The following is a 14,766-nucleotide window of genomic DNA, read 5'->3' as shown; positions in this document are numbered from 1 at the left end:
CTCGGGTGCGCAAGCGAAAAGCTCTAATGACCTTCCAAAATTTGTGAACTTTATCACAAAATTTTCCACAGAGTCTAAATTCATTTACCACATCTTAAACAAACATTGGAACCTTTTACTACTAGATCCAGACTTGGTACCCTATATTACAGAGAAACCAAGGATAATATTTTCCAAAGCACCGACCCTTAGAAACATACTCTGTCCCTCTTTCTTGAAATCTGATTCCAACAGACAGGAAAACTGGTTAACTCCGAACGTCAAACCTATTGGCTTTCATAAGTGTGGGACATGCAATTTCTGCCAGTTTGCCTTGTCACCCACCAAAGTATTCACTTGTCATGGAAATTTGAAAGTTAATATCACAGACTTCATTAATTGTCGCTCCAAATACATTATATATGGAATAATATGTGTGTGCAAGAAAGTGGATATTGGCAGTACCATCCGGGAGCTGAGAATAAGGATAAGAAAACATCTGGCCAACTTAAATAGTCAAGATGCCAAACTAACTTTCGCATCACATTGGCCAAAGGAACATGAAATGGCACATCGAAGCGACATAAGATTTGTAGGTTTACAACACATCAAGCCACACACAAGAGGTGGTGACAGACAATTGAAATTACGACAAGCAGAAGCACGTATGATTTGTAGGTTACAATGTGTCCAGCTTGGTCTAAACCAAGAACATGAACTGAATGTATTTCTATGATCAAACTGGATAATGCTCACTTAAGAATAATTTTGCAATTATGAGGCTTGGTGATGCTACCAGATCGCAATAGACAGAGCAGCTAAGAAAGGGGACTTGAACTAACCTGACTTAGTAATGTGGCCAATGACCGTGTGTAACTCCCACCACCTAGTGCACCATAGCAGGTTAGCCCCTTGCTTTGGATAGTGACCAACTTCTAATGAAACTTCAACCTCTGCCCTTCTTTATTACCTCCATTACCATTGTATACCTCTCATATGAGCATATTAACTCAGTGCCTAATTATTACTGGCACACATACTTTGATATATCTCCAGGCACCTCATGACACGAATTATGAACTATGCATAAATAAGGGATACTAGCTATATGCGTTGGTGCGCGTGTAACCATTACACTTTCATTGGATATTTGTTTCCGTCTGATATTATACTTCTCTAACAATATCAGTACAGTTGTGCACATTGGGGACCACTTTTAACTTGAATTCACTTATTAACACGCACATGTGTTACACTGCTGAGGGTATGCTGCGATCAGAACAGCACCCAGTCACACGATCCGAGCGCGGGTTACAGCTGAACTATTAATTCACTGCCTGCTCGCTTAATAACATTTTTGGCGGTAACCCAACATAGCTAAGTGGCGTCAGGTTACAGCTCGTTTATGCACATTGTTCGGCCAAACGACAGTTCAGGCATTTACCAAACATATTACAGAGTTTTGAAACCACAGCTCGACTTTGCATATTACTTCAGCTTTACGACCCATGCGACTTGGAAACAGACGTGTGTGAAAATGCTCTGTACTTCAGGACAATTATATGCTTTGGGGCAGCAAAACTTCCTTTGTTAATCATCAAACAGACGAGTGAAGTTCTGAAAGGGTGTTATGTGGGAGCACAGCACAGGGTTGCTAGGCAACCAGTGCTCAACCAGGTCACATGACCAGTGACCATATCTACTCGCTGAGCTGTTATAGGACAGCCCAGACAAGCACGGGGGAATATAAAGTGGGGCGTCTGACGGATGATGTGTCAATTTGTACGGCTGAGTTGATGGCGATAGCAATGGCGATTGAAAGGGTATGCGAGTTGAGGTTTGAGAAAGTAGTGATATTTTCAGATTCATTGAGTGGGTTACAGGCGATTGTGGCAGGGGATGGTGATAGGAAGGATGTGATTTTGGATATCAGGAGAAAGATTGATCGGTGTGTTCGTGGAGGGATGGATCTGGAGTTGGCGTGGGTCCCCAGTCATAGCGGCATTCTGGGAAATGAGTTAGTGGATCTGGCGGCGGGAGAGGGTATGAGAAGGGAAGCGGTTGATGTAAGATTACCTTTGAGTGTGGATGAGACGAAGGCAGTGATGGTGAGGCGGGTCATGGATGAGTGGCAGGAGAGGTGGGTGAGTGGGGTGAAAGGTAGGTGGATGTTTGGTATTCGTGAGAAAGTGTCAGTAAAGGTGAATTCGGGAAGTCTAGAATGGAGGAGGGGGGAAGAGGTGATGCTGAATCGATTGAGAATAGGGCATGTGGGACTGAATGAATATCTGTTTAGAGTAGGGAAGCGAGAATCGAGGAATTGTGCGGTGTGTGGAGTACCTGAGACTGTGGAACATTTTCTGTTTAGGTGTGAGAGACATGCTGTAGAGAGAGAATTGATGAGGGTTCGATTGACTGCGCAGGGTGTGGCTGAGATGAGTGGGAAGGCTTTGTTGGGAGGTGATGGGGTGAGTGGCAGAAGGAGTAGTAGTGTGATGTTGGATTTTGTGAGGCAGACAGGGCGGTGGGAGGAATTGTGAGTTTTACGTGGGTTGAATGCTGAATGGTGGATAGGTGCACATCATCCAATTGGATGGGGAAGCGCCTGCGTGGGTCCGTCCACGCCTACTCTAATTTAAAGAAAGAAAGAAAGGACAGCCCAGACAACACCCACATTCCACAAGGCTGCTACCGGCCAGATGGCAGTAATCATCAGTCACGTACGCATTCAAGCAGTTAATGGGTAAGCTTCCGAAGCGTTGTCTCCAAACCGCATTTTACATGGCGTTTCCTGCCTGATGTTTAAGATATACGGGCTTACACAACCTATGGTCTTCTCTCTTTCTCTCTTTGTCTTATTCTATTATTTAGAATACGAGTTGGCAACTAGACCGCACAACATGATTTGGCAAGTTTAAAATAGGACATCTAGCTGCATTGCAATGACTTTGTGTCATTTATCATATAAATCCTGTGACTTACAGGTAAACTGCAGATCGCTATTCATTCCTATTTAGCATTGGAAAACGGGACTACTGACTCAGTATTATAACAGCAGGCCGTGTCTGCTTTTACAGATCCAATATAATGCATGGAATTCTCGCAGAGATTAGATGACAAAATTACCTAACCGCACAGCACTCTTGGCACACGCTAGCACCACGTGCTCTATTTATCAGGTAACCCTCTTGTTTAGACTGTTATTCTCTTTGTGATGTGGTTATGCTCACCTACTACTTTTGACTGCACTTTTTTTGCTGACTATTTCTTTTGCTTTTGTTTTCCCTTCCCTTTCCCCTACCCCGCTTTTGTATTCATGCCTTTATATCTTCATTGGAATTCCATAACCGTTGTTTTTGACCTACAATTATGTTGATGATTTATGTGTTGAAACATGTACAAACTGTTATTTCTGTTGGTAGCGATACATTCCTTACGCCCTGAAGACGGCCCAGTTTAGGGTTGAAACACGTGTTGGCGTTTTTGATGATTAAGTTTGGCGTTTTTGCTGAATAAGCTTATGGAACATTAAAAACAACTTCTTGGAATATCTGAGTAGACTAAGTGTATTTCCAATAATCTCATCTAGAACCTCCTTTGGATGTATGATAGTCTCAATTTATGTTACTGTATGTTTACCAATTTGGTAATTCTCAAGTTGTTAAAGTTCATACTCAATTGCATTACCTGGAATTACTATTAGCTCTGTTACATATCATTCACATTGATCCAGGTTGTGAGCGCAGATAGTGAGGCATTCCAAACTTTCTTCAGCTTTAGCCCCAGGACTTAGGTTTCTTACAAAAGTAACGGTCTGAAAAGGTCAAGGGCTATTCCCTCCTTGCAAACATTTCATGTCTCGCCGTCTTTCTCCTGGTATTAAACTAACATCTTGGAACTGGTATTTCCTCGTGTGCTTTGCCATGCTCAGAGTGTGCTTTTGTGTACCGCCTTTTATCCGTGTGGGGAAGTGTGATGAAGTCAGGTGTGTGTAATGATCAGTAATGGACTGACCTTGCCTGACCATTGTATTGGGCCATGTCCGATATACAGCTCTGGTGTTAGTCCGTTTTCACTCACAGTGAGCTGTCTGTGAGAAAGTGTTTGTGTCGGAAAGGGGCAGGTGTTGAGTTCCTAAGTATCCTACCTGGTAGGATGGGGAAAAGGTGTTACAGGGAAGCGGATACCGGGTCTCACCATCCGGTGTCCCACTCCCACTCCCCCAAAGATCCCCCATCCAGGTGATCCTGCCACACTGGTCCACCCCCAGGAACTGGATCCAATAGAGATGGGCATGTCCTGGCCACCTGGATGACAGATCCCTGGCATCACACTGAGGATGCATTGTTCGTACGGAGGATTTGAAGGGGACGTGGCTATGCTGCACCCGCAGAGGATGTGCTGGGATTCTAAAAGACCACGTAAGCAGGACCAGGCTGCTGGCTCTGGAAATGTGCTTGTATGTTCCATTCTTTGTTAATTTTTAGTGTCTTTGCAGACTGTAATAAAGGTGCTGGTTTAGCAGCACTAGCAACCAGTCGCCCGCACGCAAAATGAAGCATTGCCTTGGGGCTCACAGAAGAAGCAGATCATTGATTTTAACCAGATCACATCCCATTCCCGGAGGTAAGGACATTTTGAAAGACAAAATGGTGTGTATTGTTTGTAAAAGTTGATATTAAAAAATAATTACATTGATTGTGCTACCATTATTACATTTTAAAAAGCAGTTCAAAATATTCATGTATTATGGTTGCTTCCAGAAAATATTGTAACCATAATACGAATGTTACACTTACCTTACAAAGTAAAGTACATTTTTAAAGCCTAGAATAACCATATATGTTATCTTCTGATATTAGATGCATGAAATATATTCTGAATACGGTTCTTAATTATAATGATAGATATTTCTAAATCAATAGTAATTATATATTTTTTTTAATGGATTGCAGTGAATTATGTATATCGTATGTCAACTTTCTTTTTGAAATTTGTGTACGGTTTGAGACAAACCAAAACACAGTAAAAAAATATGTTCTGACATGAGACTGTTACTCTAAGAAGCACAATCCTGTACACTTCTATTGTAGTCTAAATACTCATCGTAGAATGGGTAATGGGATAATTAGTACTAATGAGGTCTTTTTACTGCATTAAATAAAATTAGCATTTCGAGAAAACACGAAGCACTACAGAGCTTTATCTTTGTGATAGATGGGCTGTATGCTTGAATCACTAAGCACATAAGGCACATTATTATGGTGCTTATTTAATTCTTCAAAATGCTCACCCATGCATTTAGGGGTTTGCAGCCATGAGCCATATCCTCTCAATCAGACAGCCTCAGAGTTTGGCTTTGATAGTAACTGGCGGTGGCATCTAGCAGCCGTTTAGCAGCCGTTAAAATCCATGGCGCTAACCTGCCATGATGCTAATTACGCCACCGTAATTTACGGTGGCGTAATTAGCGCCTTCCCCACTCCCATTATGCCCTATGGGGCAAAAATGGGAATGGGGAAGGGAAAATGGGAAATGGGGATTTACCGCCCCACTCACCTTGGAATGGGGCAGTAAATCCGCCATCCACCATGGTGTAAACATAGTTTACACCATGGTGGTAAAGTTGGCGCAATTAGCGCCTGGGTTGTAATGACCCCCAGTGCATTTATTCTCATTATTAAAGCCAATAGCAGAGGCTGGGAGACAGAGTTCTTTTCCTGGAGACTCGCCTTAGATGCAGGAGACTTGTAGGTTTGCTATAGTACCATCATCCCTCCATATTAATCCCCAGCTTCACCTTCCTTTACAGGGAATTAGGTTCCATGTCTTAAAATCGTGGCAAAAATGGGCGTGTATACAAAATATTACAGCAGAAATGATGTGGTTTTGCCGCCACAATCATGTGATGGATGCGGGGGACACCCCTGCAACCCGCAGACCCATTATACCATCTAAGAGGAGCGGGAGACACCCCCGCAACCCCAGCTCCCCACAACCCCTGCTCCCCTTAAATGGTATCATGGGGTATACCTTTACCGGGTCAAACCACGGCATTCTTGCGGTTTTCTTTTTTTTACCAGCGACATTTTTGCCACGATTTTATTACCTGATACCGGGGATTATAGGTATAAATAATGTGTACGGTGTACTGGCAATCTATAATGTCCCTTGCCCAGGTTTTTCACTTGTATTTTCCTCCTCTGCCACCTCCATCATTTCCTGCTCACTATTCACTGCCATTGTAAAGTGCCCTGTTAGGCCATTGGTCCACTCACCAACCTTATAACTTATGCGCATTGTTTCTGATACAAGCACTCAGCTTTCTCTCGCATAAATACAATTATAAGTTCTGCACACCTGGAAAAGGCCCAATTTCATGAAGGCCATAAAGTACAGCTTTAGCCAGTCCTGTTTTTTTTCAGGCAACACCATACTTAAAGGACCATACTTAGTGGCACACGTGAAACTACAACTCCCAGAATCCAAAGCATTGTTGGCTAAAAGGCATGGGATGGTTGAATTTCAGACCCATGACATGAGTCCAGTGTGCAGCAATGACTCCTGTCTTCATAGCGATGTCATGGCATAAATAACACATGAAAAACGAGGAGGCATCTCACCTCATCTGGCTCTTTCCCATCCATTTCTCCCCGGTAATCTGGGATGGTGTCCTCTCTGGTGATCTTGGGTGGATTCCTCTCCAGTGATCTTGGATGGATTCCTCTCCAGTGATCTTGGATCGATTTCTCCCCAGTGATCGTGGGTGGATTCCTCTCCAGTGATCTTGGGTGGATTCCTCTCCAGTGATATTGGTTGGATTCCTTCCTAGAGATCCTGAATGGTTTATTCTGCAGTGACCTCTTGCAGGATTCAGAGCAAACCCACTAAGGAAGAGAGGAGCGTCCTGGGAGACTGGGTGATGTGGAGGGTCCCAGGGCTGCACTGAGGCTGCGCAGAACAAGAGACACTAATCACCAAGAACAAGAGACACGAATCACAAGTCCAAAAGACGCTACTCTCCTGAGCATGCGCAGGGATTGTCACTACTGAAGTCCATCAAGCCCATGTTAACGGCCCCAAAGCACCCCAAACCCCTGTAGCCCCTCAGGAACCACTCCGAGAAAGAGTGAGAGTAATCTCATTGGCCAGATATAGGTTAAATGCTGCTTTTACAGGCCGGCTATTGGTCAGCTCATCCGGGGCACATGTGTCTACCTTCCCTTCTTAAATGTCATCTTTAATGCGCTGGAGCATCTGGGGCAGACTTGGAATATTCTCTCTCTCTCCTGCAGAAAGAGAAATGCTGCTTAACATGTCTCAGTAACTCCTCAGGCAGTTGGAATGTTTTAATAACAGTTCCCAAGCAGATGAAAGCATTTTCCTCCTAGAAGCAGTTAATGTACTCTTTAATCATGAGTAAGCTGCTTAAACAATGTTGCCTGACTGTTTATTCGTTAGCATGTAATGAACAGTTACAAAATGTTTATTACATTCTAAAACCATACGGTCTTATTAAATGATTCCTTGCATAGGACTTGCTAATACGCAGTTAATAAGCAGCTTTGCATGTACATGACGTTTTTAAATCAGCATTTAAGCATTATCTAAGTTACTTTATTTTGTGCCCCAGGCTTGTCTGGGTAGGGCTTAGCAAATGCTTACATTATGCTAAGCCCTAGCCCTACCCTTGCTCAGCCATGGCTGAAGAAAGGTATTTCATTTTGTCCAGGGATCTCTCCATCCCTGTGTCTCTCTCTTGCCCGGCAGGTCAAGGAGAGTGAGGCCGAGAGGGAAGCAGAAGAACAGGGAGACTCCACTTCCATGTAGAGCAAGAAGTCCAGTCCAGGCTTGCCAATAATCCTGTGGGGCCGGGGGAGCATGAACATTTAAGGTGTACTTGGAGTACTTGGAATTGGATCATGCGCCACTGGCAAGGAGATCCCTGATACCCGCCCTAGGCAGTCATAACCAAGCATTACTAGGCGGCAAGCCTATGCGGAGAAGCAACGGAATCAGAGAGGAGCTTATCCAGAAGTAAGATCCTAACCCGGATGAAGCCATGACATAGCAGACGGAGCAGAAGAAAAGGGACAGCGCAAGAGTACAGAGAGGGAAGGAAATAAAGAACCCAGACCACAGACAATCAGTGAAGGGCACAGCAGGATAGAACAACATTAGAGAAGCAGGAGGAAGAAGCCAACGTGTGATAACATGGTGGGCCACAGGTGAACCAGTCAAGGATACAGGACAAGGGACACTGAATGGCTGCTGTGGTAAAGAACATGTTTCAAATGTAGCAAAACAGGGCACCTAGCAAAAACCTGCAGATATATCAAGCTAGTGATGCACAGAGAAGAGAGCATTCAACACCACAACGTGACTTGATCCTGAGTATTGGTACGAGGAGATGCACCAACGTAAGGAGAAAGCCACACTACAGAGTGAGCGGGTGGAAAGAAAATGGGAATGCTTTCGGAGTCCTATGCTGAAAAGAACAGAACAAGTAAAATAGAACTTTTGTTGACATGAGTGGGAAAGGGACTTCAAAGGCCAAAAAAAATGAAGACATAAACTGTACATAAATAAAAGCTCCAGAGCTAGAGTTATGTTATGTTACTTGGCATTTATATAGCGCTCTATATATATCATTGGCATGACCTCAAAGCGCTGGTAGGTTGAACGCCCTATGGGACTGTAGTTCTAGTCAGTAGAGAGAGAGATTGTCGTAGGGTGCATGGGTGCACCAGTTATGCGTGCAGCTGATGTAATTGCCAGATGGTAGCTGCATCCTAGCATTAGGTGTGGTGCTGGAGATATCAGTTGGATGTGTGCAGTCTGGTGGGTGGACACCCAGAATGGGTTCTGGCTGCGTTAGGCCTGAAGGACGCATATGTGAGCAACCAAGCCGGAATGTGCTCGGCTAGCTGCGTTTTATTAGGTTGATGAGGTGCTCATGGGGTCGTAATCGTATGTGAACAGCTAGGCCAAATTAATCATGGGTGTAGCTGTGTTCTAGTTGTATGATGGTGTATAGTAGAGAGTAAGCATAGTGATGTGATATGATAGTTATTTTAAAACGCCCGAGACCAGGGACGTGAACAGGATGGCAGGGAACACAGCAACACACAGAGACAGGGGGCTGGGTTTACAGCGACAGAATATATAGCAACAGCCTGGGGAACAGGAAATCAGGGGACACAGTGATGCATATGTAGGGCATGATAACATATACATTTGCATTTCTATCTAGATGCGATTCAGGTTAATGTTCACAACTCAGCCCAAGTGTGGGACATGCTAACATTCGCACTTCCATCGTGAACCAAATCTGATGGGCATTTCTATCTAGAAACGACTTTGGCTAATGTTTGCATTTCATCTAGGTGTTGCACATGCCGTTATTCACAATTCCATCCAGTTGTGGGACATGCCGACATTCACAGTTCCGTTTTCAGTATTGATCTTGATGACATAATATATAATGAATGTTCACGATTTCATCTCCAACTGTGGCACATGCTACCATTCACAATTCAATCTAAGTGTGGCACATGCTACCATTCACAATTCAATCTAAGTGTGGCACATGCTTCCATTCACAATTCCAACTAAGTGTGGCACATGCTACCATTCACAATTCCAACTAAGTGTGGCACATGCTACCATTCACAATTCCATCTAAGTGTGGCACATGCTTCCATTCACAATTCCAACTAAGTGTGGCACATGCTACCATTCACAATTCCAACTAAGTGTGGCACATGCTACCATTCACAATTCAATCTAAGTGTGGCACATGCTACCATTCACAATTCCAACTTAGTGTGGCACATGCTTCCATTCACAATTCCAACTAAGTGTGGCACATGCTACCATTCACAATTCCAACTAAGTGTGGCACATGCTACCATTCACAATTCCAACTAAGTGTGGCACATGCTACCATTCACAATTCCAACTATGTGTGGAACATGCTTCCATTCACAATTCCAACTAAGTGTGGCACATGCTACCATTCACAATTCCAAGTGTGGCACATGCTTCCATTCACAATTCCAACTAAGTGTGGCACATGCTACCATTCACAATTCCAACTAAGTGTGGCACATGCTACCATTCACAATTCAATCTAAGTGTGGCACATGCTTCCATTCACAATTCAATCTAAGTGTGGCACATGCTACCATTCACAATTCCAACTAAGTGTGGCACATGCTACCATTCATAATTCCAACTAAGTGTGGCACATGCTACCATTCACAAATCCAACTAAGTATGGCACATGCTACCATTCACAATTCAATCTAAGTGTGGGACATGCTACCATTCACAATTCCATCTAAGTGTGGCACATGCTTCCATTCACAATTCAATCTAAGTGTGGCACATGCTACCATTCACAATTCCAACTAAGTGTGGCACATGCTACCATTCACAATTCCAACTAAGTGTGGCACATGCTACCATTCACAATTCCAACTAAGTGTGGCACATGCTACCATTCACAATTCAATCTAAGTGTGGGACATGCTACCATTCACAATTCCAACTAAGTGTGGCACATGCTTCCATTCACAATTCCAACTAAGTGTGGCACATGCTTCCATTCACAATTCCAACTAAGTGTGGCACATGCTACCATTCACAATTCCAAGTGTGGCACATGCTTCCATTCACAATTCCAACTAAGTGTGGCACATGCTACCATTCACAATTCCAACTAAGTGTGGCACATGCTACCATTCACAATTCAATCTAAGTGTGGCACATGCTTCCATTCACAATTCAATCTAAGTGTGGCACATGCTACCATTCACAATTCCAACTAAGTGTGGCACATGCTACCATTCACAATTCCAACTAAGTGTGGCACATGCTACCATTCACAATTCCAACTAAGTGTGGCACATGCTACCATTCACAATTCAATCTAAGTGTGGGACATGCTACCATTCACAATTCCATCTAAGTGTGGCACATGCTTCCATTCACAATTCCAACTAAGTGTGGCACATGCTACCATTCACAATTCCAACTAAGTGTGTCACATGCTACCATTCACAATTCCAACTAAGTGTGGCACATGCTACCATTCACAATTCAATCTAAGAGTGGGACATGCTACCATTCACAATTCCAACTAAGTGTGGCACATGCTACCATTCACAATTCAATCTAAGTGTGGCACATGCTACCATTCACAATTCCAACTAAGTGTGGCACATGCTACCATTCACAATTCCAACTAAGTGTGGCACATGCTACCATTCACAATTCCAACTAAGTGTGGCACATGCTACCATTCACAATTCAATCTAAGTGTGGGACATGCTACCATTCACAATTCCAACTAAGTGTGGCACATGCTACCATTCACAATTCAATCTAAGTGTGGCACATGCTACCATTCACAATTCCAACTAAGTGTGGCACATGCAACCATTCACAATTCCAACTAAGTGTGGCACATGCTTCCATTCACAATTCCAACTAAGTGTGGCACATGCTACCATTCACAATTCCATCTAAGTGTGGGTCATGTTACCGTTCACAATTCCATCTAAGTGTGGCACATGCTACCATTCACAATTCCATCTAAGTGTGGGACACGCTACCGTTCACAATTCAATCTAAGTGTGGGACATGCTACCATTCACAATTCCAACTAAGTGTGGCACATGCTACCATTCACAATTCAATCTAAGTGTGGCACATGCTACCATTCACAATTCAATCTAAGTGTGGGTGATGTTACCATTCACAATTCCATCTAAGTGTGGGTCATGTTACCATTCACAATTCAATCTAAGTGTGGGACATGCTACCATTCACAATTCCAACTAAGTGTGGCACATGCTACCATTCACAATTCCAACTAAGTGTGGCACATGCTTCCATTCACAATTCCAACTAACTGTGGCACATGCTACCATTCTCAATTCAATCTAAGTGTGGGACATGCTACCATTCACAATTCCCTCTAAGTGTGGCACATGCTACCATTCACAATTCAATCTAAGTGTGGGACATGCTACCATTCACAATTCCAACTAAGTGTGGCACATGCTACCATTCACAATTCCAACTAAGTGTGGCACATGCTACCATTCACAATTCAATCTAAGTGTGGGACATGCTACCATTCACAATTCAATCTAAGTGTGGCACATGCTACCATTCACAATTCCATCTAAGTGTGGGTCATGTTACCATTCACAATTCCATCTAAGTGTGGGTCATGCTACCATTCACAATTCAATCTAAGTGTGGGACATGCTACCATTCACAATTCCAACTAAGTGTGGCACATGCTACCATTCACAATTCCATCTAAGTGTGGGTCATGTTACCATTCACAATTCCATCTAAGTGTGGGTCATGTTACCATTCACAATTCAATCTAAGTGTGGGACATGCTACCATTCACAATTCCAACTAAGTGTGGCACATGCTACCATTCACAATTCCAACTAAGTGTGGCACATGCTACCATTCACAATTCCAACTAAGTGTGGCACATGCTACCATTCACAATTCCAACTAAGTGTGGCACATGCTACCATTCACAATTCAATCTAAGTGTGGGACATGCTACCATTCACAATTCCAACTAAGTGTGGGTCATGTTACCATTCACAATTCCATCTAAGTGTGGGTCATGTTACCATTCACAATTCAATCTAAGTGTGGGACATGCTACCATTCACAATTCCAACTAAGTGTGGCGCATGCTTCCATTCACAATTCCAACTAACTGTGGCACATGCTACCATTCTCAATTCAATCTAAGTGTGGGGCATGCTACCATTCACAATTCCCTCTAAGTGTGGCACATGCTACCATTCACAATTCAATCTAAGTGTGGGACATGCTACCATTCACAATTCCAACTAAGTGTGGCACATGCTACCATTCACAATTCCAACTAAGTGTGGCACATGCTACCATTCACAATTCAATCTAAGTGTGGGACATGCTACCATTCACAATTCCAACTAAGTGTGGCACATGCTACCATTCACAATTCAATCTAAGTGTGGCACATGCTACCATTCACAATTCCAACTAAGTGTGGCACATGCAACCATTCACAATTCCATCTAAGTGTGGGTCATGTTACCATTCACAATTCCATCTAAGTGTGGGTCATGTTACCATTCACAATTCAATCTAAGTGTGGGACATGCTACCATTCACAATTCCAACTAAGTGTGGCACATGCTACCATTCACAATTCCATCTAAGTGTGGGTCATGTTACCATTCACAATTCCATCTAAGTGTGGGTCATGTTACCATTCACAATTCAATCTAAGTGTGGGACATGCTACCATTCACAATTCCAACTAAGTGTGGCACATGCTACCATTCACAATTCCATCTAAGTGTGGGTCATGTTACCATTCACAATTCCATCTAAGTGTGGGTCATGTTACCATTCACAATTCAATCTAAGTGTGGGACATGCTACCATTCACAATTCCAACTAAGTGTGGCACATGCTACCATTCACAATTCCAACTAAGTGTGGCACATGCTTCCATTCACAATTCCAACTAAGTGTGGCACATGCTACCGTTCACAATTCCATCTAAGTGTGGGTCATGTTACCATTCACAATTCCATCTAAGTGTGGCACATGCTACCATTCACAATTCCATCTAAGTGTGGGACACGCTACCGTTCACAATTCAATCTAAGTGTGGGACATGCTACCATTCACAATTCCAACTAAGTGTGGCACATGCTACCATTCACAATTCAATCTAAGTGTGGCACATGCTACCATTCACAATTCCATCTAAGTGTGGGTCATGTTACCATTCACAATTCAATCTAAGTGTGGGTCATGTTACCATTCACAATTCAATCTAAGTGTGGGTCATGTTACCATTCACAATTCCATCTAAGTGTGGGTCATGTTACCATTCACAATTCAATCTAAGTGTGGGACATGCTACCATTCACAATTCCAACTAAGTGTGGCACATGCTACCGTTCACAATTCCATCTAAGTGTGGGTCATGTTACCATTCACAATTCCATCTAAGTGTGGCACATGCTACCATTCACAATTCCATCTAAGTGTGGGACACGCTACCGTTCACAATTCAATCTAAGTGTGGGACATGCTACCATTCACAATTCCAACTAAGTGTGGCACATGCTACCATTCACAATTCAATCTAAGTGTGGCACATGCTACCATTCACAATTCCATCTAAGTGTGGGTCATGTTACCATTCACAATTCAATCTAAGTGTGGGTCATGTTACCATTCACAATTCAATCTAAGTGTGGGTCATGTTACCATTCACAATTCCATCTAAGTGTGGGTCATGTTACCATTCACAATTCAATCTAAGTGTGGGACATGCTACCATTCACAATTCCAACTAAGTGTGGCACATGCTACCATTCACAATTCCAACTAAGTGTGGCACATGCTTCCATTCACAATTCCAACTAACTGTGGCACATGCTACCATTCTCAATTCAATCTAAGTGTGGGACATGCTACCATTCACAATTCAATCTAAGTGTGGGACATGCTACCATTCACAATTCAATCTAAGTGGACAAGCTACCATTCACAATTCAATCTAGGCGTGGCAAATGCTACCAATAGAAATTCAAACTAAGTGTGTGACATGCTAAAGTTCACATTTATATCAAGATGCAACTTGGGCTAACGGTCATGCTTTCATCTAAGTGTGGAACATGCTACCATTCACAATTCCAACTAAGTGTGGCACATGCTACCATTCACAATTCAATCTAAGTG

General features: G+C 43.0%; 1 protein-coding gene across 1 annotated transcript in view; it reads right to left on the bottom strand.

The window, feature by feature from the left end:
• LOC138489392 (zinc finger protein 436-like) overlaps positions 1 to 6,902 on the bottom strand; it is a 92,275-nt gene extending 85,373 nt beyond the window's left edge. Inside the window, exon 1 of the mRNA XM_069617114.1 lies at positions 6,603 to 6,902. Within this exon, the coding sequence (XP_069473215.1) occupies positions 6,603 to 6,626 (24 nt within the window). The 5' untranslated portion in view covers positions 6,627 to 6,902. The remainder of the gene's footprint in view (positions 1 to 6,602) is intronic.
• Positions 6,903 to 14,766: the final 7,864 nt, after the last annotated feature.

This window comes from Ambystoma mexicanum, chromosome 9 (genome assembly GCF_040938575.1).
Source record: "Ambystoma mexicanum isolate Mex_15411 chromosome 9, UKY_AmexF1_1, whole genome shotgun sequence".
NCBI lineage: Eukaryota > Metazoa > Chordata > Amphibia > Caudata > Ambystomatidae > Ambystoma > Ambystoma mexicanum.
The sequence above is the reverse complement of the archived record's forward strand: the minus strand, read 5'-3'. Positions and strand labels throughout refer to the sequence as shown.